Source organism: Dipodomys spectabilis, unplaced genomic scaffold (genome assembly GCF_019054845.1).
Source record: "Dipodomys spectabilis isolate Male_0828 unplaced genomic scaffold, ASM1905484v1 ptg000007l, whole genome shotgun sequence".
NCBI classification, from domain to species: Eukaryota; Metazoa; Chordata; class Mammalia; order Rodentia; family Heteromyidae; genus Dipodomys; species Dipodomys spectabilis.
In genome coordinates, this window is record NW_024870684.1 from 1,302,034 (window position 1) to 1,328,686 (window position 26,653).

Consider the following 26,653-nt stretch of genomic DNA (forward strand, 5'->3'; position numbering starts at 1 on the left):
CCTCAGTCTTCCTCACTGATCACAAATATTAGAATAGAACTCTTCACCTAAATTGTCTAAAGACATGGCACACATATATTGTTGTATATATGCTGTGTAAGAAAGCACCCAAGAGCTCAGGGGGTAAGAAAGCAACACTGATACTGCTTTTTGTCACAATCTTGTGAGGTTCTTGACAGGGCTGTGTTCAGCTGAGAGTTCAGGTGAAGTAAGACATATAAGTCATACTTCCGTCTTCCCTGTCCTCAAACTTTGGCTTCTTTATGACCTAGGAACTGATTTCTAAGAGAGAATTCTTGTTTTAGCATACTTGCTAATACCTCTGTGATCAAAGCAACCTTCATGGCCAAATCCAGGATGAATAAATGTGGGAGAGAGGGGACATAAGTATCCAAAACTATGGCAGCGAGGTCAGTTGGACAGTCTTCATAAGCAACATGTAAGAATGGATTCATAGGGCTGGGAAGGTGGCTCAGTAGTAGAGCGCTTGCCTTGCATGCATGAGGCCCTGGGTTCAATTCCTCAGCACCACATAAGCAAAAAGAAAAAAGCCAGAAGTGGCACTGTGGCTCAAGTGGTAGAGCACTAGCCTTGAGCTGAAGAGCTGAGGGACAGTGCCCAGGCCCAGAGTTCAGGCCTCATGACCGGACCCCCAAAAAAAAAAAGAATGGATTCATATGGTCAAAGCACTTAAAAAGGTGCCTGGCATGGAATTGGTGCTACTTAAGGATTACGAACAGCTGATTTTTATTGAGAGGTAATTATAGCATATTATCACGATGATTATTATCAAATTCCTTACTTACTGCAAGTGCTTTTCTTTATTGACTATGCAATGAGAATCTCAGGCTTGGGAAGCTGGGGGGCCGCCTTCAAAGCCAGAATACACTGTGATACAGAAACTATGCAATTGTGAGCCAGCAGCTAGATTAGCCACAAAATGTGAAAGGTGGGTCTTTCTCTTTCCTCTTCCCCTACTCACTCCCTTCTGTGGAGTGGCCCTCAACCTGGGTATACTTCCTGAGATACTGGAGCCTAAAGGCGGATCACTCATTTCTTTAAGAAATGATTTGATCAAGCCTGGCAACCAGTACCTTATGCCTATAAACCCAGCTACTCAGGAGGCCACCCTCTGAGAACTGTGGCTTGGAACCAGACCAGGGAGGCAAATCTGTGTTAATTTCCAAATAACCATCCAAAAGCTAGAAGTGGAGCTGTGGCTCAAGTAGTAGCGTGCCAGCCAGGAGCAAAAACGTCAAGAGTAAGAAGAAATGACTTGCTCAACAAGCATTTTTCTAAGCTTCTCCTGGTCTTCAAATCCTCCTTTCCAGAAATTCCTTTCCAGATGAACCCAGGACCCATTTCTAGCAGATGAGATGCCAAGGAAAACCTGGTGGATAACTTCTGAGGAAGACTATGTGCTTTGATGAAAGTGACATGTGGAAGGAGACTTCTAGTTTCCTTTCACTCTTCTAGACATAGTTGTCTGATGGTGTGAGGCTTGCATATGATAATTTATGCCACTGTTATCATCCTGAGAAGAGTATGTCTGGTGTAACACTCTAGCCCTACAGGAAAAAAGACAGAATAGAATGTCAGGACAAATCTGTACAACCTGAAGCTGCTTAGGGAAAGTATGTGATGTAAACCTTAGCGTTTGGGGTGCAACTGTTATACAGCAACATTGTGATGGTACTTGTCCAATACAGTCTCATATTCCCTGATCTGCTGTCAACTGCACTAGAGAACTGGGTATCTCAGTTTAAGACCACACTGATATGGAAAGAAACATGGTGAGTTCTCCAACGAGCAGCCTTAGAGTTTGGGAATTCATGAACACACAGAGTCTAGTGCCTCCCTGTCTCCTAGTATCTGAAAGCAGAGTATTTGCTGAAGTAGCCCTCAGGCAATGTTAGGTAGGGCCTGTGACAATAGTATGGTCAGGACAAGTTGAAATCCAGGATTGAGTCTATCCACAGCACTGAAAGTAAGCAAACAGTTATAGAATTACTAATAAGATAGGAGAAAGTGGATTTACACAGCACTTAGCTGAAGGCAAAGCTCAGAAAATAAATGAAACCATATTGGGCTTGCAGCCTCAGTTTCAACTGTTCAGGAAGCCTGCTCGACTTAGTATTTCTCTGACTAGGAAATCCAGCGCTATCTTCAAAGTGGAGATTTTCACCATCCACACTCACCTGGAAATACCATGGGCACTAGCCTCAATGTGACTCCCTTTCTGTTTATATTTTACTTCCTTGCTGTGTGCCACTACACTGTTTATCTACCTGGCGCTCGCTAGAGAAATCTTCCCAGTGGTATTTGTATACATAATTTAAGCTTGCTTGTCACCAAGCTTATAGAAACATTTTGAGGATTGTTAGTCAAGCATAATTAATGCTATTATTTCTAAAATTAAGATTATTAATGGTTTCAACAGCAGCAACTACCATTCCCTACATGCTCTCTCCACGTGTGACCCTGTGAGGTATTTGTGTGCAAATCACCCGATCTTCAGCCCGCCTGAAGCAGCGCCTATCCCGGTCACGAGTTCTTCCAAGTGATAATAAAAAATAACATCTGTTTGGCCATGCCTCTTCATCAAGCATCCAAGTGAGCCTCAACACCTTCTACAACAACCACATCTGCTAGAATGATTATTTTCCCATTTATCAAGTGAGAAAGCTGAGTGGGTGAGGGGACTTCATGTCACCTAGCTAAGTTCTGCCTACTTCGTGATGTTTTCATTTGGCCTCATCACTGACTCTCAGAAACAGAATCTACCCTGACGCTCCTTCACTGACCTCTCTAGAAGGCAAACCTTCCCTGCACCACAAAGCTAGATCTCTTCGGTCTTGTGTACATAGATGGAATCTGGGCAAAACAATCAGGAAAGAATAGAAATCTCATGATCCTTAGCTAGTGTGCAGCTAGCAGCTCCCGTTCCTAGCTTCTGACACAGAGACAAGCTCTTGTCAGCCAGAGTGCAGAGGGAACCTCACTTTTCTGGTCCTGGGGCCTTGATTAGAGAATAATCAGTGAGAAACAAAACATACACATTATTCTTTCCCCAACCTTGACAGTTTACCAAGTCCCCTCATGTACTTTTGAATCATGCATTGGCTCTACAAAGTAAACAGCACTATGCTGAATTTATTCGCAAACCGGAAATGTAGTTGATGCCATGCACTTTGCTGGTGGCTTCAGATACAGCACTTCATTTAAATATCATGAGTTCTGCAAGACAGAGGCTGTTATTCCCATTTTCAGGAAAAAGAAATGAAGGTTTTTAAACCTTAAAATGACACCCTCATGATTCCCCACAAAGTTCCCGGTAAAGTTGAGGTTTGAAAGCAGATCATCTAATGCAATGCTTGTGCTCAGTCTGTGGCACTAGACTGCTGCAAGAAATCACACATGTGCACGCACGTGTGCATGCACACTCACACACACACACAGACAATGTTAGAGTGTCTGGGAGAGCTGAATGAAGGCAGCTGCTGTAATTGTTTGAGTCTGTCCTTCCTACATTGGACGTAAACGAACATGATTGTCTTTTAGTTCCTGGGACTCCTGATTAAGGAGGAGCTGTTAGAAACCCCACATTCAAGGAGCCTCAGGGACATCTTGACCTGAACTGATGACAAGATTCTGGCCTTGAACCCATACCTAATACCTGTATATAATGGGATAATGTTTTAGGCAGTCATTAGGATGTAGTAAATATTTTTTATTATGTGAAATAAATGCAATCTGTAGCCAGAGAAGACACTAACGTGATACTTTTAAAATAGGATTCCTACGTCAATGATGACCCCTCCACCTTGAACCTGGATTCTGATATCTCTTTGTCAATAAATGATAGAAGTGACACAGTGCAGATTTCTAGGTGCAAGTCTTAATAAACTGACAGTTTCCTCTTCCGGTCTTGGGTGCCACTTGATCTTCTAAACCAGCTACCTACCACAGGAGGAAGAAGCTTAAGACATGCCAAGGAAAGGAAGTAACAAGCAGCTCTGCTAGCCATGGCAATAGGCCATCTTGGAAGAAGGCTTTAGAGAGAGAAGGTATCCCCCACCCCCACTGCCAGACAATGCTGCACAGGGCAGGTTTGAGATGACACTGCTGTACCCTGGGGAAAAAGGGCAACTTCATGAGCAGTAGAGATGGCTGTTCTCCTATGAAACCACTATGCTGTAACATTAGCTATACCACGATCAAGAGAAAGCCAGTCTTGGTGGTTCATGCTTGTCATCTCAGCTACCTAGGAGGCTGAGATCTGGGGACAGCAGTTCAATGCCAACCTGGACAGAAAAATCCACAAGATTCTCATTTCCACTTCTAGCCGAGAGCTAGAAGTAGAGAGGTGACTCAAGTGGCAGAGCATCAGCTTTGAATGAAAGAGCTAAGGATTTTAGATTGTGAGACTCTGAGTTCAAGCAATGCAAACCTTGTACCTACCTGCTGGGCCTATACCATATCGCAAGGCCATTGTTTTAACAGTCATTCTGAGAGCTTTATAACAAATCACTTAAACAGAAGACAAAAACAAAGCTCAGAACGGAGAGGTGGCTTGCTTGAAATTCCCCACCTGGCTGTGGAATCAGCATGGATCTGAATTCGCTCTGGTGGGTAGAGGCCTCCCATCCCTAGCTGTGTCCCCAATACAAGGGACAGTGACACAGACCCTGCCTCTCCCCCATCCCAGCGGCCTACTGGCCTGTTTCTAATGAGATTCTGCCAATCCAGGCTTACTTCTCAGAACCAGTGCTTTTTTCTGAACACACCTCCAGGTCTATGTTTCAGACTCACCTGGGGAGGTTGAGTCAGCCGAGGGTTTTCCAGCTGTGGTCACCTTGTGTTCTTCCCTGAGCTTCAGTTTTCTCAACATAGATGCCAGAAATAGCTACTTCAGACAGTTATTGTAGGGACCTAATGAGAAATTGTGACATAAATGATTCATCCAGTACCTAGCCCATCATAAATCTGCAAAAACACTCAAGTGCTCTCTCTCTCTCTCCCTCTCCCTCCCTCTCTCTCTCTCTCTCTCTCTCTCTCTCTCTCTCTCTCTATATATATATATATATATATATAGTGGATTTGGGCTCAGGAAAGTTTCCATCACTCATCCTTCCTGGCCCAGACAGAGAGAACCCCCATCTTCACAGTCACAATGGGGAGGACGCACCCCACCCTGGAGCATCATTTATCTCTTCCCACCCTCCAAAGACTTAGCCCTTTTTGCCTCTGCTCTTTCAACCCGTCCAGACAAGAATGAAACTCAAACACATTTGTGAGCCGCTAAGCTTTGCTCTCAAATTCCCCCTTCACGACTGACTGAGTCCCTGACACGGGAAAGACACATTCCGGTGAATCATGTAAATCCCCACTCATCTCCAAATTGGGTGCTGGAGCGCCTCGGGGAAGTGATTTTACATCCTCACCGACTTCAGCCCAGGTAGGCTCCAATTGCTCCCGCAAGATAATTCAGCCTGCGCCGGGCTCCCTCCCTCCTGACAGAGAAATGGCCCCTTGGGCTGGAGTGAAACAGGAAAGACAGGTGTTAAGCTCTGTGCCGCCTGCTACCCTCCCTGGACAGTGCAAGGAGAGCTCATGACTCCCTGCCGTCCTCACTTGAACAAAGGACTTCAGCCACGTAGGAAGGTGCTGTGAAAGGGTGGCTGGACTATGAGGTCAAGATCTCCTGGGCTTGCCCCTTACTCCTCCTGCATTTCAGAGTCAGGGCTCTGTTAGGCTGGGCTAAGCCAACCTCTGGTCTGCACCTAAGAGGATGCTTTCTAGCCTGCCCTGCCTCTGGGGAGAGCTGTTCTCTGCTCTTGTGTTACTGCCTTTAAAAAAAAATTTATTTTCAAAATCTGGGCCTCACAATAGGTTATTCAACCAATAGCCAAGTGAGCTGCATGAAGCACACTGCTTCTGTTTTTGTGTAGCTGACAGAGCCCCGTCTCCCTGAGTGGCCGTGGCTGCCTCCACTCAGGCAGAGCTACCCGCCTAGGCTTGAGAGAATGCTATTGTCTAGCTGGGTGCCGGTAGTTCATGGCTACAATCCTAACTGCTCAGGGGGCTGAGGTCTGAGGAACTTGGTTCAAAACCAACCCAAGTATGGAAAATATGTGAGATTCTTACCTGCAATTAACCACCAAAAAAACAGAAGTGGAGCTGTAGCTCAAGTGGTAGAGCATCAGCCTCAAGCAAAAAACAATCAGGAATAGTACCCAGGTCCTAGTTCAAGCCCCAGGACCAGTGCCAAAAAGAAAGAGAGAGAGAGAAGAAAGAAGGAAGGAAGGAAGGAAGGAAGGAGGGAGGGAGAGAGGGAGGGAGAGAGGGAGGGAAGGAGGGAGGTAGGGAGGAAGGAAGGAAAGAAAGGAAGGAAGGAAGGAAAAGAAAAAACTAGAATGATTGCTCCTCTTTCAGGCCCTGGCAGTCCAGGTCTGCTTGCAAATATTAGAGGACAGGTAAGGAGCTCCATTTGTTAGTACTAATGATAAAAACTCCTTATCAGCTCTAGGTGTTTAATTAACATGCAGTGGTAGATCTCTTGCTTCAGGTCCTCAAGGCAGCGCTCCCTGTCCACATGTTATGTATACAGACACAGAATTGGCACGCAGGGAATTTGTCCAAAGGCACGCAGATGCTATGTGGCAGAATTAGAACTCCAGCCCTGCCCTCATTGACCGTTACTAAACTCCGTAGGGAAAGTGCTCCCCAGCTGGCTGCCGACTCCATAGAGAATCCCAGTCCCCCGGCCAGGTAAGTGATGTCCAGTGGTCCTTCCAGTCATCCTCAGCTGGAGTCCTTTCGCAGCCGCCACCGACAGCTGCCTCCTGCATGTCCTGGGGTCAGTTTCGTGCAAACCAAAGCTCAGCTCTGTCCTTGTCTGCTGGCTGCTGAGATAGTCATGTACATGAACTGACCACCCCAGCTCACTCTCTGATATACTTGAGACCAATGGCCTCACTAAACTCCAACTCCTACAGGCCATAATTGCGCTACTGTCATGGCTAGCAGAGACCCACAAAAGGTTGTTTTTGTTTTTCTCTTATGGAGAAAGAACTACGCATGTTATAGGGCAAATGAGCATGGGCATCTGCCCACAAGTCATCCACAGCGTCTTCATGAAGGGCAATATCAGATACGGTGCTCTCCTTGTCCACTGCTGAAGTCCAGGTTGTACAATCTACATGGGTCAACCTTCATCCACCAAAGGACACTCACCTGCCACGCCACAACCCCCAAGCCACCAAGGGTAGCATGTGGCTCTGCCTATCCATGGAGCCCCTCAGTGATACCAGAGAAGAGCATCTGACCAAAAGCCAGTTCTAAGGTAGCTCAACAGGAAACATGCTGCTCAAAGAACGATCAGCTGGCCAATGTGATGTTCTCTCTAAGGAACATGAGCTTAAAGAGACAACAAGAAGCCAGTTACTGGTAGCAGAAAGTAGAGCTGGTTGGATGTTGGGGGGTGGGGGGGGGGAAGGCTCAATAATCCGAGGTTGTGTGTGAATGAAATGATGGCAAAGAGGAAATCTGAGTACCTGGGTCTCTAAGGCAGACCAAACACATTCAAGAGGCAGGAGAGGCCAGTGCTGACACGCTGCTCAGCTATACCCCAGGCAGGCACTGAAAGATGGATCCATCATGCCCCACAGCAGCTGGAGTTGCTGGAGGCCTCCGCATCCAGGCCTTGAAGGGAAGGCTGGCTCCTGTTGTGGGATTCCTGGGACCTCCCCTTTTCTCTCGTTTCCCAGGACATCTTCATGGTACCCCTTCTCTTCCCCCACCCCTTCAGGCTGTGGCTCTATAGGTCCCTCTGCTATAACAAAGGCAAGGCTGCCAAAATGCCAATCCCCATACAGTCATATTTGTGCAAGACAATTGGCTTAGCGATACTTTATAGACTTTCAACCGCAGACATTATACCTTTCCCATGAGCATCTGGAAAACAAGGGCTAAGTTTGTGTGCTGCCAATAATTGAGTCAGAGAGCTTACCGTGCTGAGCAGTTTCCTTCGTTTTCATCTTCGCCTCCATGTTCATTAAATCTAAGTTTAACTTGCGATTTCACATTGTATGCTTTGTTATAAACTCCTTTCTAAAATAAAATAAGAAATGCAAAGAGATGATTTTTTTTTTAAGTCAAAGGGCTGGGAAGGTGGCTCAGTGGTTGAGTGCTTGCCTTGCATGCATGAGGCCCTGGGTTCGATTCCTCAACACCACTTAAGCAGAAAAAGCCAGAAGTGGTGCTGTGGCTCAAGTGGTAGAATGCTAGCCTTGAGCTGAAGAGCTGAGGGACAGTGCCCAGGCCTAGAGTTCAGGCCCCACGACCAGCAAAGAAAAAAAGGAAGAAAGAAAGAAAGAGAGAGAGAGAGAGAAAGAAAGAAAGAAAAAGTCAAGGCCAAGGAAAGGCCAATCCTGCCCAGGAGGTACAAAAGGAGAGAGTTAATGGCAGGACAGAGCTCTCTGAGTAGGACAGGGTGGAGGAAACTCACACGGGAGAACAAGGCAATGAGACCCACTGAAGCCATTACTACCAGGTTCCTGAGGAGACCTGGAAAAGGCATAGTGTCCTAAAGCGAGGGAGACCGGGTCATGGGGAGAAGGAAAGGCTCAGGCATGATTTAAGATGCCCAGCAAAGCAGGGAGAGGGCAGGAAGGAGAGAGATGCCCTGACTTCCTCCTCTCCTCACCTTGGGGGCCTCTTGCTGGAGTTGCCCAGCCCAAACCAGGCAGTCAAGATGTCCAGGTGGTGTGTTCTTCTCTATGAGTCATTCTCCCCAGACACAGAGAAAGGCTGAGAATGGTGAGGAAGGCCTGGGAGGAGGTAATTAGCGCTTCTCCCTAGAGGCAGGAAAGCTCTCAGCCATTCTATCCAAACTGAGGCACCTTTGGAATCCTAGCCTGACAGACTTCTACTGAAGGCTTCATGAATATGCACTGCATCTCATACATAGACTTAAGCCTATCAGACAGCAGTTTGTCCGTGGGCAGATCCCTTCCAAAACTTTGTGAAGTCATGGTCCCTGAAGTCATCTCATATTCTTTTTTTTTTTTTTTCAATCATGGGGCTTGAACTCTGGGCCTGGGCACTGTCCCTCAGCTCTTCAGCTCAAGGCTAGCACTCTACCACTTGAACCACAGCACCACTTCTGGCTTTTTCTGCTTAGGTGGTGCTGAGGAATAGAACCCAGGGCCTCATGCATGCAAGGCAAGCACTCTACCACTGAGCCACCTTCCCAGTCCCATTATCCCATACTCATATCATGAGCTCATCCCACACTGTCCAAATCCTAGATCACTGAAAGTTGGTTTGTGTGTGTGTGTGTGTGTGTGTGTGTGTGTGTGTGTGTGTGTGTGTGTATTTCCCAGTGGGTTATGGGGCTTGAACTCTGGGCCTGGGTGCTGTCCCTCAGCTCTTCAGCTCAAGGCTAGTGCTCTACCACTTTAAGCCACAGTGCCACTTCCAGGTTTCTAAGTGGTTTATTGGAGATAAGACTCTCATGGACTTTCTTGCCTGGGCTGGCTTTGAACTGCAGTCCTCAGATCTCAGCCTCCTGAGTAGCTAGGATTACAGGCGTGAGCCTCAGGCACCTGGCTGATCACTGCAAGTTTTAACCACATGCTTGCCCCTGATTTTCCTTACAGGTGAACTTTCAATTAAACTCCTTGCCACGCCATTTTACGTTTGTGCTGTATCTTCATTCAGTCCTTTGTTGGAGACGCCAGGAATCTAGATCTTCACCTCTGCAAGCACCCACCAGTAACAGACTGAGAGAGCAAGAATCGGCAGAACTGTGGGGTTCTGGCTGCCCTATGGCTTTGATGGCAAATCTCACACCATGACCAACTTTCCTTCTAGAATTTTCAGCTATGCCTGAGCCTCAGGGGTCCTGGATGTTTGCAAAATCCCTGCAACTCACTTTCTGTCCAAGCCCATGTGATCTTTCTCAGTCCAAATACTCTGAAGCTTTGTTCCCCACCTTTGAGAAAACAAAACAAAACAAAACAAAACAGAAAATAAAAAAAACTTTCTCCTTTCAGCAAATGCCCAAGTTCTCATCTGCACAAGCAGGTCTTCGCTTGGGTACTAAAAGGGATTTAGAAAGCATTTCCATACCCAGGTAGGTCCATCGTCCTTGGCTCCTCATTCACACATTCCAAGCAAATCCTTCATTCGTCAGTCTGTGAGAGTGAGGTGCAACCCAGCTAAAAGTTGTTACTGTACTCAGGGGACAAAGAGGCTGCAGCAAGAAAGGAAGAGCGTGTTCATTGACCACAACAACAAGCTAGGTCCTCACGTGCAGTGTCACGCTTCATCTTTGCTCTCCTTCAGTGAGAATGGTAGTACAGAATTGGAAGATCAGAGAAAGGCAACTTGCCCAAGCCTCACTTGACCGGCCTCACAGAGACAAGAGTCAGCCGACGGTTTCATATACTAACGCCGGGCTCTTCTGAGCTCCATTATTTTACATTCCCATAGAGTTGGAAATAATACAGCTTTTCTCCTTAAAATGATCCCATAGTGCTCATTCTTCAATTGTTTAGAGAAGATTATTGTAACTTAACCACACTGGTGCCATGGAAAAGGGAAAGGTGCATATCACTATATCATTCACTACATCCCCTGCCCAAAGCTCATCAGCTCTCACTACCTTCAGGGTAAACAGGCTAGAACTCACATCCTCTGATTTAGGTGTTCAGGACAGATTTACACAGGATAACAATCTTTTTTTGGTTGTAGTTGCCTCCAATTTTCCATTGTCTGAATCATAGCCAGAGAATAAATTGAATCTTTTTCTAACATAGAATATATTACTCTTGAAATAGTAGGAAATGTTGATAATTGCCTTTTATTGGACTCACAAATAATTTATAAGTTGGTCCGGATTTTTTTTTTTTTTAAGTATCATAGTCTTTTATTTCTTTGCTTCTTCCTTGAGGCTAGAAGCAGTCTCTAAAAATAGTTGTGCAGAGATGGGCCTAGCTCTCCCCCTGGTGGTCGCAATGTAGATTGCAACTCAGTTAAATGGAACCAAAGCAGCCTATGCTGTATTTGAATAATTTTTTCTCCTCTAAGCACAGAGACATTTGATTTATTATTTCCCCAGTCATGTCTGCATTACAAAGTACTTCTCTTCATAAAGTCCATATGCTTTGTGGGTAAGTATATGATCAATCCCTCATATATATTATTACACAGTGAACATTTCTCTGAGGTAGTAACAGCTTAAGTAATTCTATCAAACATCAGGCAAGCTGGGAGTTTCTTCTTTACTTAAGATACCAAGAAAAGAAGTGGAAATTGGCCTTTTAGGTAAGCAGGGCAACAATTTCTTGAGGAGGCTAGACTAAATGTGTATAGAGGGAAGAAGGAGAGGAGGGGAAGAGGGAAGTAGGGAGAGCAGAGGTAGAGAAATAGCTGCAAAATGAGATGCTTCGCTTGGAATCCTGGATCCGTACACCCTGCAGCAGGCAGGATGCTGGCCTGGCTCTCCCTCCTCCCTAGTCACGCAGAAGGGTGAGTTTCCTGGCCTTCTTCACACCTGAACAGAGGTAGATAGCATAACCAGGGTTTCTCAACACCCCCATCGTAAGTTTTTACATACTCTCTGTCTCTATATCAGCCCCAATCGAAACGAAATAGTCCAAGATGTCACACACAAGGAAGGGGAGTCAACTTTGTGAGCCATCACTTAAAGGACACTGAACCAAGAAAGCTAGCTGAGTGCCATCAAACCGTGGCATCAGACACACACTTGGGTCAAAGACCTGAGACGTGAAGCTGGCTGCACAGCAGCTGGAATCAAGTGTCCTATTAAAGTAAGTCACTGAACCCCTCTGTCCCCCAGTTTCTTCATCTAGCACTAGCATTAGTATAGGGAAATTCAACCCAAATGGTGTCATACTGGTACATACTCTGGGTTCCACAAATGCTGGTTACAAATCCACTGTGTATCACATGAACAATACTTTCATTCTGAAAGGGTATTTTTTGTTGTTGTCATCTCCCAGCTTCATATTAGCAAGAAAAGGAAGCTCTTACACCAACTGGAAGACCAAAAGTGAATTTTGTTAGTTCTCAAGGCAAGAAACTCTGAGTGATTAAGACTTAGAGCTGATTTAATATATCCAGCAACTCAAAGGCCATTCTTTCTTCTGCCTAGTAAACTTTATTCTGGCCATCAATAGCTTCTGTTACTACAGGTTCCAAAGTCAGATTTGGGAGCAAAATGGAACCCTGCCTCCTGAGTGAGTCCTGTTAGTCCTCTAATTGGCTTAGATCATGTGCTCATTCCTGAACCAATCACTTTACTAAGATGGAGAGCAGGCACTGAGGACGTTGGTTTAGGTGGGATCAGCTTTCCTTACATCACATAGGATTATGGGAAAGGAACACAAGAACATGTATGTTTTTTTAAGGAATACGGAAGACCTTTGCTTGGACAGAAGAAAGAACGAGTAGAAGAAAATGAGGTGTTAGACATACTACCAAAAATGTGTGCTTCTGTTGGCACGTTTATAGCCTTTAGAGCAAGAAGTAAGCTGTAGGGGGAAAATGGTGACTGTTATTTTGCAATCACTCAAAATAACCTTTCAGAAATCTTTTAGTTAACTGGATATTATGCTTTACAACTTTCTAACCTCTGACAATGCGTTTCCTAAAATATCCTCAGATATTGACTTCTCGAAATACCCTCAGATATTGACTTCCTGTCTCTCTCAACAGTGCAAGGTTTTAAAAAAAAGTCTCATAAGAATAAATTACTCTCTTGCTCTTCTGCTTCTCTTTCCCCTCTGTTTCTTTGTGCCTCTTTTGGCTTTGTGTGAGTTTTTCAGAAAGCAGGAGGGAGTGGCCTGCCCTTCCTAGTAGGCTAAATCAAATGACACTTAATCAGAAGGTAATGACACCAAGTTTTAAACAGACCATTTAGATATTCGAATGAGTTGCTCTTCTGGGCAGTCACCCACGGCGGTGATTTTCATATTCTGATGAATATTTGAACCACAGCTCAGATTGTACTAATTATACTTTGGTTTCAACCAAAATTTGTTACAGTTTGGTAGATGGACCACACTCTGAAAATGAACCTATCCACCAAAGCAAAGATTTATCCTTTTAGAATAACGTATCTTAGGATAGAAAGCAAATTATCCATGGAGAATCACAGAACTATTTTGAATTCTGATACTAGAATAAACCTTCAGATGTGAACACTGAAGCAGAGTCATGGATCTTGTTTTATGGGGGAGGAGGAAGAACAGAGGAAAAGGAAGCAGAAAGGGGCAGAGTGGTGGCATCCAAGATGTGCTCCATGCCACCGCAAATTCTCCTCTAGGCCAAGCCTGAACTCCCGGGAACACACAAAGCCATACACGGTCAGGGGCCAGAGGCTCATGTCTAATAATCCTAGCTACTCAGGAGGCTGAAATCAAAGATTGCAGTGTGAAGCCAGACTGAGTAGAAAAGTCCTGGAGACTCTTATCTCCATGTAATCAGCAAGATAAAAGCAAAGAAAACAAACAAACCAAAAACAGGAAGTGGAGCTGTGGCTCCAGTGGTAGAACCAGCCAAGAGAGACAGCAAAGCCCGGGAGTTCAAGCCCGGAGTTCAAGCCTGCTATCCCCTTCCTGTGGCTGCTACACACACGGGCGCACACGCACACACACACGCACACGCACGCATGCACACTCACTCACACACACACACACACACACACACACACACACACACACTCCTGCCAGGCCCAAATTTTCTCTGCCCCTGGGGAAGTCAGGCCCTTCCCAGAAGCCGTGGTCCTGAGAACACCAGGGCCTCTTCTAAGATGCCCTTCTCCCTACCATCATTTCAAATTTTCATACCACTTCACACCCCATTCATGTATCTCCTCCCCAAAGCTCTCCTCCGAACCCTTCTCCTACATAAAAAAGACTTCATTGATTTTCCTTTTTTGATCTTGCAGCTTAAAAAAAAAAGTCTAACATAGGATTTAATATTTTCCCTTGTAGTACTTTCATCGTTTGCGCCTGACTTAGGAGACATTGCTCACAGGTGCTTCCTTTAACCCTGCTGTCTCCCTCTGCATGGCAGGGTCCTCCCATGCTGCCGGACTCAACTCCTACCTGCACTTGTCTGGTGAAAGGTGATGGACTGAAGGACAGGAAAATGGGAGCCATCGGGGTATTTCTTACTACCTCTAGAAGCCTCGTGGGGTGTGTCTGCCTCTCCCTCGCCCCCACCCCCATCTAACTCCCTCTGAATGGTTCCAGTTCCTGGGACTAGAGATCAGCATCCACCACCTCCTACCTTGCCCACCCCCAGCTTACCAGCACCCAGTTCTTGGGAACTTGTGAATTACCTCACATGTCTCTCCAGCTATAATCAATCCTCCATATTAAATTCCTTCTGCTTCCAATATCGAGCGCAGTTTTGGTTTTCCTAATGAGACCCTGACAGATAGATCAGTTCACCTCTCTATCCAGCAGTACCTGAGAGGGGTTGCTGTCATGATTAAATCAGTGAGTGGATGAAGGACAACCATGCTTACTTATTATAAAAGAGTTTTCTATTTCTGCTTTCTGGGCCCTTTTTCAGCTCTTCCTAAAAGAAAAGAGCTTCTCTAGAACTCTCTGGACTTTCACTAGCTGGATGCCCCATATCCACCCCTTTGGACAGGTTCGCATACACACAGCCCTTGTGTGGCTCCGATGTCCCTAGCAGAGGGTAGAGACACTGGGTTTGCAGGGAGATGATTAAGATCCAAAGCACTGCAGAGGCCAGAAGACAGACACAGAGGAGCACAGTTCCACTCTCTATGTCTGACATATGACTTTAGCCAGGATGAGGCCAGCTCCTAGTCCTTCCCAAGCCCCATAAAATTTGCAGATGAATATAAACCCTGTTTTCACTGCATTTGATGTTGGTATAATTTGGAGAGGAGAAGGGAAAAAAATTGTTTAAATAGGGATACAGGTGGACCCATTGCAACAATGAGATGTACAAGACGCTATGTCAATAAACGAACTTTACAATTTAGGCGGGGGTGGAGAGGGGGTGTAGTTGAGGTGGTGGGAAGGAAGGGATGATAGGGGAAAAACAAAGGAGGAGGCAACAATGCTTGATAAGAGATGTACTCATTACCTTGCTCATGTAACTGTAACCCCTCTGTACAGTATTTTCACAATAAAAAACATATTAAATAAAAAAAAATTGCAGACAAAGCGAAGATGCAAGTTTGTAGCCAAAGTGGAAGATGTTGGGTACTAGGCTGGTTGCTCCAATGCTCCCATGAACATGAAGCCAGTAACAGGGCTGGATGGTGTCCTTCATGCTGCCCAGAATATTATTATATTTACATGGTCCGGAGGCCAAATGAGCAGAAACCAGGCATTTGGAAAAGATCTGTGAATGGTTGAACCCATAATGCTCCAGCTACAACGAAGAGATGGCGCAGCCACTGTTTTGCCCCACACATCTCTTGAATCACACTGATCTTTCTATGCTCAGCTGTAAATTAGGGTGACCAGCTAAGGAGAAGAAATTGAGAGCTAGCATGGGGAGAGGAAAGGAATATAACTCAATGAAATCTCACCTCAGCCAAGTGCCAGTGGCTCATGCCTGTACTCTTCAATTCTCAGGAAGCAAACCTGGGCAGGAAAGTTCATGAGACTCATCTCTCCAATTAACAAGCATAAAGCCAGAATTAAAGGTGTGTTTCAAGTGATAGAGTGCCTATGAGTTCACACACACACACACACACACACACACACACACACACACACACACAGACACACACACACACACAAAGAAATCTCATCTGTGCATAACACGTTTATAAACATTTGTTGTAGATTTAGCACCAAGCTGAGTGTAGAGGAAAAGAATGTATAAGAGGCAGTTTCTGTACTTGAAGGTCCTCCTGCCTACTTGCAGAAGTTACAGGCATGAACCTTCAGTACTGGCAACAGTGTGAATTTGTTTCACTTTTCATGGCTTGGCCAAACCTAGCTCACAGTGTAAAACCAGGTAACTATTTGTTGAATGAGTGAATGAATGAATGGCATGGACAGCATATGGGTAAGAGGAAGCTGATTAAGTAGGTGACCAAGTTCAGTAGGGAGCTTCCAGCTCTAAAGTTACCACTTTATAAACTTCTCCAATCTCCCAACTGCCTTCTCCCCTTCCCCCCATAAGCCACACCTCCAAAACCTGGCCCTCATCAAATCCTTTCTCTGAGCTGGTACTCTCCCATCTGTACAAGGGGGATTTATTACACACCTGCCTCCTTTCCTAGATGGCTGTGAGCATCAAATGAGGTAATTCAGTTCAACAAATGTTTATGTAGATGATTAAATGTCACTGGGATAAATGTCTTTGGATGAACACACTGACCTCCACGCTAAGTTCCACCTGGCTAATGCACATGTTGATTGTGCCACTGGGGCTGGAGGTAGCAGAGTCTGCTCTGAGAGGGGGGTGGGACTCAGGGAGCTCATCTTGCCGGATGAGGAAAGACCAACCAATCTGTCCCATCCAACCTCGTGACTCACAGGGAGTTGATACAGCACTGTCATAGGGGCTATGGCAGAGGGGCCTGGCTACCTCCCACAAGCTGTTGTACTAGGTTTTGGTAGCCTGCGACTGATCTGAGAAGCCTCCACTAACGACACAGCTCCTGAGCAGGTAAAGAGGCCACAGGAGCAGAAAAATCTGTACAGTTTCCTGAGGCAGCTGTCAGGACGACAGAGAAACAACCACTCTTACAAGCAAAAGCCATGCTTCATTTCAAATTTTGTTTCTCTTTTTTTGTTGTTGTTGTTGATCATGGGGCTTGAACTCAGGGCCTGGGTGCTGTCTCTGACCTTTTATGCTCAAAGCAAGTGCTCTACCACTTTTGAGCCACTGCTCTACTTCCAGTTTCCTGGTGGTTAATTGGAGATAAGAGTCTCATGAACTTTCCTGCTCAGGCTTACTGTGGACTAGGATCCTCAGATCTCAGCCTCCTGAATTGCTTGTATTACACGCATAAGCCAACAGTGCCCAGCTCATTTCAAATTTTAACCCTCCCAAAAGTTCCACTCAGGACATTTGATTGGGGAAGGCAAGTCATTGTGCAAATTATTCTCTCTCTGAACTGCTCCATCCTCAACCACATTAGGACTGAGATTCAATCTTTATTGGCTCGAGGAGGCCTTCCTTTTCTCTCTAGGTAGAAATTAAGTGTTCACCATGACCAGGTGCCTGTTAGATGCCGCCAGCTCTGAAGGATTCTTTATTTCACAACCATACCCTGTGGAAGCTGAGTGTATGAACCCCATTTTACAGATCAGGAAGCTGAGGGGAAAATACAAAGTCATTCAATCAAACAACCAGCAAATGGTTGGACCAGGACTGATTAAATATCAGATACTCAATATTTCTTCAAGCTGCTAACTGCTAGGTGAGTTTTAGTTTGTCTGTTATACACACACACACACACATACAAACACACACACACACACACACACACACACACACACACAATCATCCAAGACAAAGATGTCTCATCCCACTGCCTGGCCCAGCCATCTGCTCTATAGGTCTAGAGATCTTTGAACATGAGGTCAGGTGTACTCAAGCCCCAGCACCTCCTAACCGGCAAGGAGATCTGGTGTCAATCTTCCCACCTTAGTCTGCTGTCATGAGACCTCAGGAGCAACCGAATGGCTCCACAATTCATGTGTATCATTTCTTATCCTATCCCATTGGCCAGAATCTAGTCACCTGATTAAGTCTAATTGCAAAGAAGGTTGAGTATAGACTTTTCACGTAACCAAAACAAGAATTCAGAATGAGATTTGGTGACCATGAAGTATCTTCTCTGTCATCCTTCCTTCCCTCTGTAGCACGACCTCCCATGGCTCCAACAGGTAAGGAAGAGAGGAGGAGGGTCCTCAGCACCCCAGCCTCCAGACCAGGTGTCTGCGCTGCAGCTGTGCATCCCCCAGGGGATAGCCATCTCTGAGGATTGAACATTCCAGGTCACATTTCTTTGACCCTCCCACAGAGCTGAGGATTGGTGGCTGAGACGATATGTTGTAACCCTCCTCCACCCCCACACATCATATCCACAACACAGAAACCTGGTATTCAAGGGAGAGAAAATAGAAAGAAAGAGCACGTGTGTGTATGCATGCTTTTCATGAAGAAAAGTCACGCTAACTCTCGACTTCAATAGCTTTTTCTTATATTTGGCAAATAAGCTACCAAGATTATAATTCATAAATCATGTTGCTGTGCTCTGAACATTTATATCTTCCCCAAAATTCATGTCAGATTTTAACCTCCAATGCAACAGTATTAAGAGGTACAGAGTTTTGGAAGGGGTAAAGTCATGAGCACTTTACCCTCATGGACGAGATTAGCGCTTTATAAAAGAGCATGAGGAAGCTCACAATTATAACCCTAGCCATTGGGGACGCTGCCATCTGAAGCCAGCCCAAGTAGGCAAATCTGTATCATTCTTCTTTCCAATGAAGTAGTAGAAGCATAGAATTGGAGGGAGACATGGCTCAAGTGGTAGAGTACCAGCTATGAGTGAATATGATTACAGACAGTGAGACAACCTGAATTCAAGCTCCAGTGCCAGCACACAAAATAACAATAATACTAATAATAGGAATAGTAGTAACAACAACAACAATAATAATAATAAAGAGCCTTAGTGGCCTAACTAAGCTCTTTTGCCTTCTGCCTTCTGCCAGAGGAAAAAGCATCCCTGACCTCCAGAGATAGCAGTGTTCAAGGCAGAGACTAAATCCTTACCAGACACCTGCTGCTGTCTTGATCTTGAGCTTCTCAGTTTTTACAGTGATGAGCCATGGATTTATGCTGTTCAGAAATTTACTCAGTCTAAGGTGTTTTCTTAGTGCAGCACAAATGGACTACTAAGGCATCAACCAACCTATGGATTTGAAGACCTACCAGGCCTACATCCTAATACTCTGAAGGTTTCTGCATCACAGTCATGTGACATACGATGCCTTGAAGTCCTAATCCAAGTAAACAAGACCCCAAGAGAGATGGGAATTCCCTGCTTGAGTTCTCTATCGAAGGCCCCACTTTTCTGGGTGATGGAACATGGGAGTGATTGATATTGATAATGATTTTCTACTTCCAAGCAAGCCCCCTCTCCTTGCCACAGGGGAGAGATCTCCCTTTGATCTCAACAAGACAAGCATAGCAGAAAACATCTTAATAATTCATCTAAGTGATGCATACATAATGTAACTGGTGTTCTTGTAACTGGTGTTCGTGGAGGAAGAGTTTCCTTACAAGAACCTAAAGGGCTGCCACATGCCTAGCTCCGAGCAAAGCACCTGGACCAAAGTAGGGATTATTATTCTCATTAAAATACAATCTAAAAGATAGCAATGTACCTGGTCATGTTTCTGTAGCATCCTTCAAAAAGAGAAAACGTACTAAATTATATATTGGGATGTTTGCTGAAATAGGTAGAAAATGAAGAACAACATTTTCTTCAAGACAAAAGAGAAATCAGATAATTGATCAGTTTCCCCACATAGGCAAAAAGAAGCAAGACCTTTCTTAAAGGTCCTTAAATGTATTTTATCCTCAAATATATTATCTTGAACTCAGGGCCTCACTACCACCTGAGTCATACCTTCAGAGTTTTTGTTTGTGTTTTTAGCCTGTTTGGCAGATAGTCATGTGCTTTTGTCCCATCATCTTATCTCCACTTCCTGAATAACAGAGATTACAGGCCTGGGCCAGCATAACCTTAAATACATTAGCTTTAAATAGCTTTATACTTTGTAATCCACCCCATATGCCTTCATGGGGTATCTATTCTTTCCTGTTTGTCTGTCTATCCTGTCTTCGTTTTTGTCCACCCATGTGTCCACCCATGTGTTGCTTGGCTTTTAATTGTGCCTCCAGTTGTTTTGGAGCCAATCCAGGAGAGAGGAAGAAACACATGGATTTGAATAGGAGGCTAAAGCCAAAAAGGAAAATCAGACCTGTGCTCTCTGTCTGTGTCACCAGGAGTTTAGCATGACCTACCAGAGCCTCATAGTCATTACCTGTCAACTAGCAACTCACATCTCTACCCTCACTCCCATTGTCAGGAGGAATAGAAGGAAATACTTGCTAACTGTGTAACTCATTATACAATAGACTCTTCATAAATTTAACTTCTTTTCCTCTTCCCTTCTCTCCCTTGAAAATAGTCAGGATATAAATTATACATAAACAAATTACATGTTATGCTGGGAAGCCTCAGACATGATTAATTCAACCAATAATAATTTTAATATGAATAGGAGGTTACCCAGCAGCACCATACTCATTCTGCCAATCAGTCCATATACCCCAGATTTTCATAGACCATGGAGGCCTTAACATGCACCCTAGAAAGAGGTGAGTTCATGTGACTAACCAGGTCCACATGGGTTTGACTGCTGCTTTTTCCCAACATAGTATTTTGCTGTGAGTAATAATAATAATAATAATATTGAAAAACTCCCAACAGTATGTGAAACTAGAAGCAAGATTTGGAGGCTGATGACTTATGCCTATAATCCTAGCTATTCAGGAGGCTGAGTTCCGAGGATCATGGTTCAAAGCCAGCTCAGGCAGGAAAGTCGGTGAGACTCTTATCTCCAATAAACCACTCAGAAAACTGGATGTGGCACTGTGACTCAAGTGGTAGAGTGCTTGTCTTGAGCTGAAGAGCTGAGGAACAGCGCCCAGGCCCAAAGTTCAAGCCCTATGACCAACAACAACAACAACAACAAAAGAATGTTCTGGAAGTGTTCATTTCTGCTGCTTTATTGCCCTGAAGAAAGAGTGGTATGTTTTTGGAGAGTATGGTACATTAACCAGGAAAAGCAAACCAAAACAAAGAAACAGAAAGGCCTACAAGATTGAAGCTTAACTTCAGCCTAAGTTATCTGCTAGGCTTTCTAATGGCCTATCTTCAGAATTTAATTTGGAAGCGGAAATGCTTTAAAGAACCCTTCAAAGTCTCAAATCCAATGTTTCTTGTTTAGTATTTCTGAGATTAAATTAGAAGCCAATAGAATGGCCATGAAGGTAGGCTTAGGAGACAGGGGCTGTCAGATTGGAATTCCTGATTTGCTGTATGGCCCTTATTCTATGTGCCTTATTCTATTCATCCTTTGCTCAATGGCCATACAGTGTGGGGAGGGGGGGGGGACAGGGGGGAGAAGAAGAAAAGAAAAGACTGATAGGAATACTAAACGGTACATTCAGGGTAAGGATCAGAGGGAGATTGAGGGCTGAGAGAGTAAATAGGATCAAAGTACTTTATCTGCAAGGTAGGAAAATATAACAATGAAGCTTATTAAAATTATGTACAAAAAGGGAAGGAATGGGGGAGAGTGTTTGAAGGGGTGAGTTTAATAGGAATATATTGTGTGCAAGTATGGAAATGGCACAATGAAAATCTTTTATGTAACTAATATATGCTAATAAAATATGTTGAAGATCACAATAAGGGAATGTTTGCAGGTTCTAAAACCACTGCTCCTGGTAGGTGATACTAGATGCTCCATCGGACATTGATTTGTTTGTGATAAAGTAGAGCTCATACAGAAAGTCACCTGGGCCTGAAGCTCATCCTATTTAATCAAACTGAGGTATTCCTTCCTAAGACATAGTGCTACCTGAACTCAGTTCAAAACCCAAATTTTCAGCCCAACACTCCCCTCAATTCCCATCGATTCTTCTGCTCCACTCTCCCATGTTATCATGTGTATGTTACCTTTCTGTTCAGATAGATGCAAAGATAGAGCACAGAATGGGGCTCACATACATCCTGAGGTTACGATAAACATTAAAGCAATAAATACAACCAGCACATACAGCTCCAACACATACTCCCCCACCCCAACCCCATCAGGCACCAGTGCCTGGCATTTGGGTACACATATAGTACTAAGCACCAGAAGGCTTGTGAATGGCCCTTAGTCCTTAAATGAACACTGATAACTCTTACTTCATTTTAAAGATGAGGAACTTAACATCTCAACTCCCTCATGGGCAACAGCTAGATCATGAGAAAGGAAATAGATGTTATGTCGTTCCAAGTCACAGTTCTGAAATCTGTCGGCAAAGTACTCCCCACTCCCAACAGCTGCCAATGCTGAATATCTACAATATCCTACTGTAACATGTCCTGAACCAAACCAAACCACAGATCCCACATCTAGGGACTTGCAGACCAGCACTTCTGCTCCGCCATTGTGCAGTGGCTTCGAGCCACTAGGGGGAGCCTTTACCTTGAGAGCAAGAGGAAGTTGGGCTCCAAGGAACCCAACTGGGCTTAGAGCCTGAGAGCTTCCTCCCTGGCCTGATTTTTACCTGGACACAGAGAAGAGAGAGGACAAGAGCTCTGAAAGAAGTGTACAGGGGACCCCTGTCTGTACTACCTCGAGCTGAGGAGAATGTGACCCAATTGGATCAGACTCCAGGCTATCATCTGAGCAAGGTGAGAGTCTCTGCCTCAGTCACACGTGAGAAGTGGTCAGGCCCGTGGAATTTCCTCTCCTGCCCTCTTCCTCCACCCTGACCAGAACAGGGAAACCTTTTTGTTTCAAGAATTTAACCCAAACAGAGCAGAGCAAGAAGAATAGTACAAACTCCTGTGACAATAGGGAAGACTACTCCCACCCCCCACCCCCCACATCCCCCCACTCCCGCCACACACACACTTTAGAATCAGCCAGATCTGGGTTCAGATAGACTTTTCTACTTCCTACCTAATTGGGGGTAGGACCTCTGAGCCTCAGTTCCTCTCCTGAGTGTATGTGGGGCGGAATAATAGCACTTCCCAGGGCTAGTGTGAGAGTTAAATCTAATCAGGCATTCAAATACCTTGGTAATACCTCTCACAAAGCGGTGCTATCATTCCCTTGTTCCTAGTCTCGCCTCTATTGAATACCCTGGTGAGTTGAGCCACACTTCCGCCTATTTGGACTTTGGCTCCCTTCACCAAGAGAAAGAAAGTATTTTGTGAAATTAAGTAGCATTAGGAGGGGTGGAGTTAGGCCTGAGGCTATTACTAGCAAGAGATCGAGGTGTCTGTGCCGTGTCCCTGCCTGAGACTTCCTCACTAACTAAAGGGGTAAGACGTGCTCCCTTCCCTAGCAATTCCCCAGAATGGGGTAGGACAGGGCAGGATAGAGACAAACAGTCAGACTCCTGGAGAGAGAGAGAGAGAGCGAGAGCGTGATTGTGACAGTGACCATGACGGTCAGACCAGTTCGGGAGCAGTTGGAAAGAGCTACAAGGCAAACCTGAACAGACTTTCCCCAGCCCCCATCGCAGCTGGCGGAACTGAGGGGATGGAAGCCAGCCTGCGGTGCTCAGTCAGCAGTATGGGAGGAGCCTAAGCCCAGGTGGAGCAGGTGAAGAGCTTGGGTTCAGTTGTATGCAGGACCTGGAGAAGTGACTGCTCCCCAGCAGGTAAAGGCAGACACAAACACTCTATTGATCCAGCTCACAGGCAAGCTTGGTTTGTGTCCCAGACCCTACCTCCCAGGAAAGCTATGGAAGAGGTAAGGACCTTGATTTGCATGTGAGCTTCTGGTGTCCTTCCTTGCCAGATTGGGTTTCATTCCTCCCTGGGGAGGGATCCCTGGGTAAAAGTATTGTGGTTTGGGACTTATTCAAGGGAGATGGGAGTAAAGAGGGCTGTGCTGTGTCCTAAACCCCTTTGGAGCATGAGAACTAGAGAGCCACTGAGAAGGACACTGCAGGAGGTCTAGCTGTACTTGACAAACTGGTAGTGTATATACTCCCCTCCCGGGCACTGTACAAGCGTCTTGTCACCTCTGTGTGCTTGCCTCTGCTGGATTGTTGGCCTTTTCAGTCATCATGGGCCTCCAGGTCTGGGAGCAGGGAAAAAAGAGGCCATACAGAGCTCTCTTGTGGCTTTAGACTGGTCTCTGATCCTTACTAATTGTATGGCCTGGGAAAAGTCCATCTGTGCTCCTGAATCCTGGATTCCTCATTTGTACAATAAGGTTATACTAGAATAGGTGCTTGATGATAGGTGCCTGTAAAAATAGAGATGACTGGGCTGGGAAGGTGGCTCAGTGGTAGAGCGCTTGCCTTGCATGCCTGAGGCCCTGGGTTCGATTCCTCAGCACCACATAAGCAAAAAGAAAAAAGCCGGAAGTGGTGCTGTGGCTCAGGTGGTAGAGCTGAGAGACAACGCCCAGGCTCAGAGTTCAGGCCCCAAGACCGGACCCAAAAAAAAAAAAAATAGAGATGACCTGATCTCAGCGTGGTGTTGTAATCTCAACACTCTGGAGGCTCAGCTAGGAAGATGATGAATTTGAGGCCAGCCCAAACCAAAGCCAAAAAGCTGAGTGCCAGTGGCTCATGCCTGTCAGCCTAACTACTCAGGAGGCTAAGATCTGAAGATCACAGTTCAAAGCTGGATTGGGTATGAAAGTCCATGAGACCCCTTATCTTCAATTAACCAGCAAAAAGCAAGAAATAGAGCTGTGGTTCAAGTTAGCCTGGCTTAATGTCATTCAACTAAGTGTCTACCCAGCAGAGCTGGGCAGGCACTCAGGCTTGTCAGTAATGGAGATTGAGTAGCAATTCCAAACGAAGCAGGGCCAGCAAGGGTGGTGGCAGGAGAGCAGGTAAAATATTTGGAGTTTAGAGAAAAAGGTACAGAAGGGCATACTTACTACCTAGTAAAAGTTTTATGGACTAAGCTAATATTACACAATGTTTACTGCTCAGATAGAAGAAAAATGAGTTGATCGAGTAAGAGGGATGGTTTCTCATGTCAGAAGAAGGATTCTAATTTTTGGAAAGCCAACTAAATATCCATGCATATGGAATTATTTATTCATAAATATGAATGCCTAATGAACCAATAAATATGCAAATTTAAAATACTTATAAATTATGTATCCATGCATAGGTTTGTATCCATATATACATGTGTATATGTATATATAGATATATATGTATATATATATCTATATATCTATATATAGATATATACATATACACTCACACTCTATGTGGTCAGGTCCTGTTTTAGGTGATGTAAATACAGCAAGGAACCAAACAGGTAAAAATACTTGCTTATGATCTAGTGGGAGAGGAGAAAGAGAGAAGCAAAGCTCACCTAAGCGTCAAATGGTCATGATTGCAGCAAGGGGGTGCGGGATGCTGAAGCATCAAGAGAAGCTGCCCCTGCTGGGCAGCAGAGGCTGAGATCTGATGATCTGGATTTGAAGCCAGTTCAGGCAGGAAAGTCTGTTAGACTTTTAACTCCAGTTAACCACCCAAAAGCCAGAAGTAGAGGTTTGGCTCAAGTGGTAGAGTGCTAGCCTTAAGGGAAAAAGCCAAGCCCAAAACATGAATCCCTGAGTTCAAGCCCTAGTACTAGCACAAAAAAATAAATAAATAAGAGAGAAGGAAACAAGAAAAATATCACTATGAAGAGGCACTTGAACAGAAATGCTAAGGAAGTCAGGGAGTTGTTTATATGACTCTTAGGACAGAAAATTCTACAGAGATAAAAGCAGTTGTAAAAGCCCGTAAGCAGAAGATACCTAGTATGTTCAAGGATCAGCAAAATGGCTACAATTGGTCTTTCCTTACCTTGCAAGACTCCAGACACTTTGAATAGGCCCAGAATTGGACTATGTGGTCTCAGAGAGCCAAGAATATGTCTTATTCAAAGAGGCACTGAAGCCTTGTACTTAAAAAAGAAGTCTCAGAGGCAGCCTGACTGATTTAAATTTCTGGCTCTGCAGAAAACTAGCTGCCTGACTTTGAGCAAGTTACTTAATTTCTCTATGCCCCAGGTACCTCATTTGTAAAGGAGAGAAAATAATATCTACCTCTTAGCATTCAGCTGAGGTTTAAATACATTAATACATATAAAGAACCTGCAACAGCCCAGTGAGCTCCAAGGGCAGTTAACTCTGCAGACTGACACAGTAATACCTTACAGTAATAACAGATAGTCTGCTATGTTTGTGTGGGATCTCCTCCTGCTCCAGAATTCAGTGTTGAGGCCCTAAACCCCTAGAGTTTCAGAATGTGACTTTATTTGGGGGTATTATCTTCTTTGATGGATCCTTACAGAAGAACCAGGTTGAAGGGAGGCTGTTAGAATAGGTTTTAGTCCAACATGACTGATCTCCTCATAGAAAGGGAGAATTTGAGCATGGAGATACACACAAGACACTGGTAGAGAAGCAGTTGTGAGCAACACCTTCCACAACCTGGGAGGAGGCACTGGAGCAGAGCCCATAGATCCCTCCCTCTAGGTCTTCAGAAGAGAACTAATTCTGCCCACCCACAGGTCTTCACTTCCTGTTTCCAAAACCAGAAGACAAGAAATTTCTCTCGTTGTAGTCATCCTAGGATACTTTGTCATCATAAAGGAATGTGAGACCCTTAGCAAATTAAGAAAAAGTATGCAAATGGTCAACGCAGTTACCCACCCACCCCCTCATACACCCAAGCTTGGGGATAGGGGTTTTTGTATACTGTTGCCATTTTTACCTCTCCACAAACAACAGCTTTGCTTAGCTCTTTTCGAGAAATCATTTGAGGAGGGTGTGCTGCATAGGAAGGA

General features: G+C 44.9%; 1 protein-coding gene across 1 annotated transcript in view; it reads left to right on the top strand.

Moving 5' to 3' along the window:
* Positions 1-23,567: 23,567 nt before the first annotated feature.
* Positions 23,568-26,653, top strand: part of Fyb2 (FYN binding protein 2) — a 91,761-nt gene continuing 88,675 nt past the window's right edge. Inside the window, exon 1 of the mRNA XM_042699284.1 lies at positions 23,568-23,594. Within this exon, the coding sequence (XP_042555218.1) occupies positions 23,586-23,594 (9 nt within the window). The 5' untranslated portion in view covers positions 23,568-23,585. The remainder of the gene's footprint in view (positions 23,595-26,653) is intronic.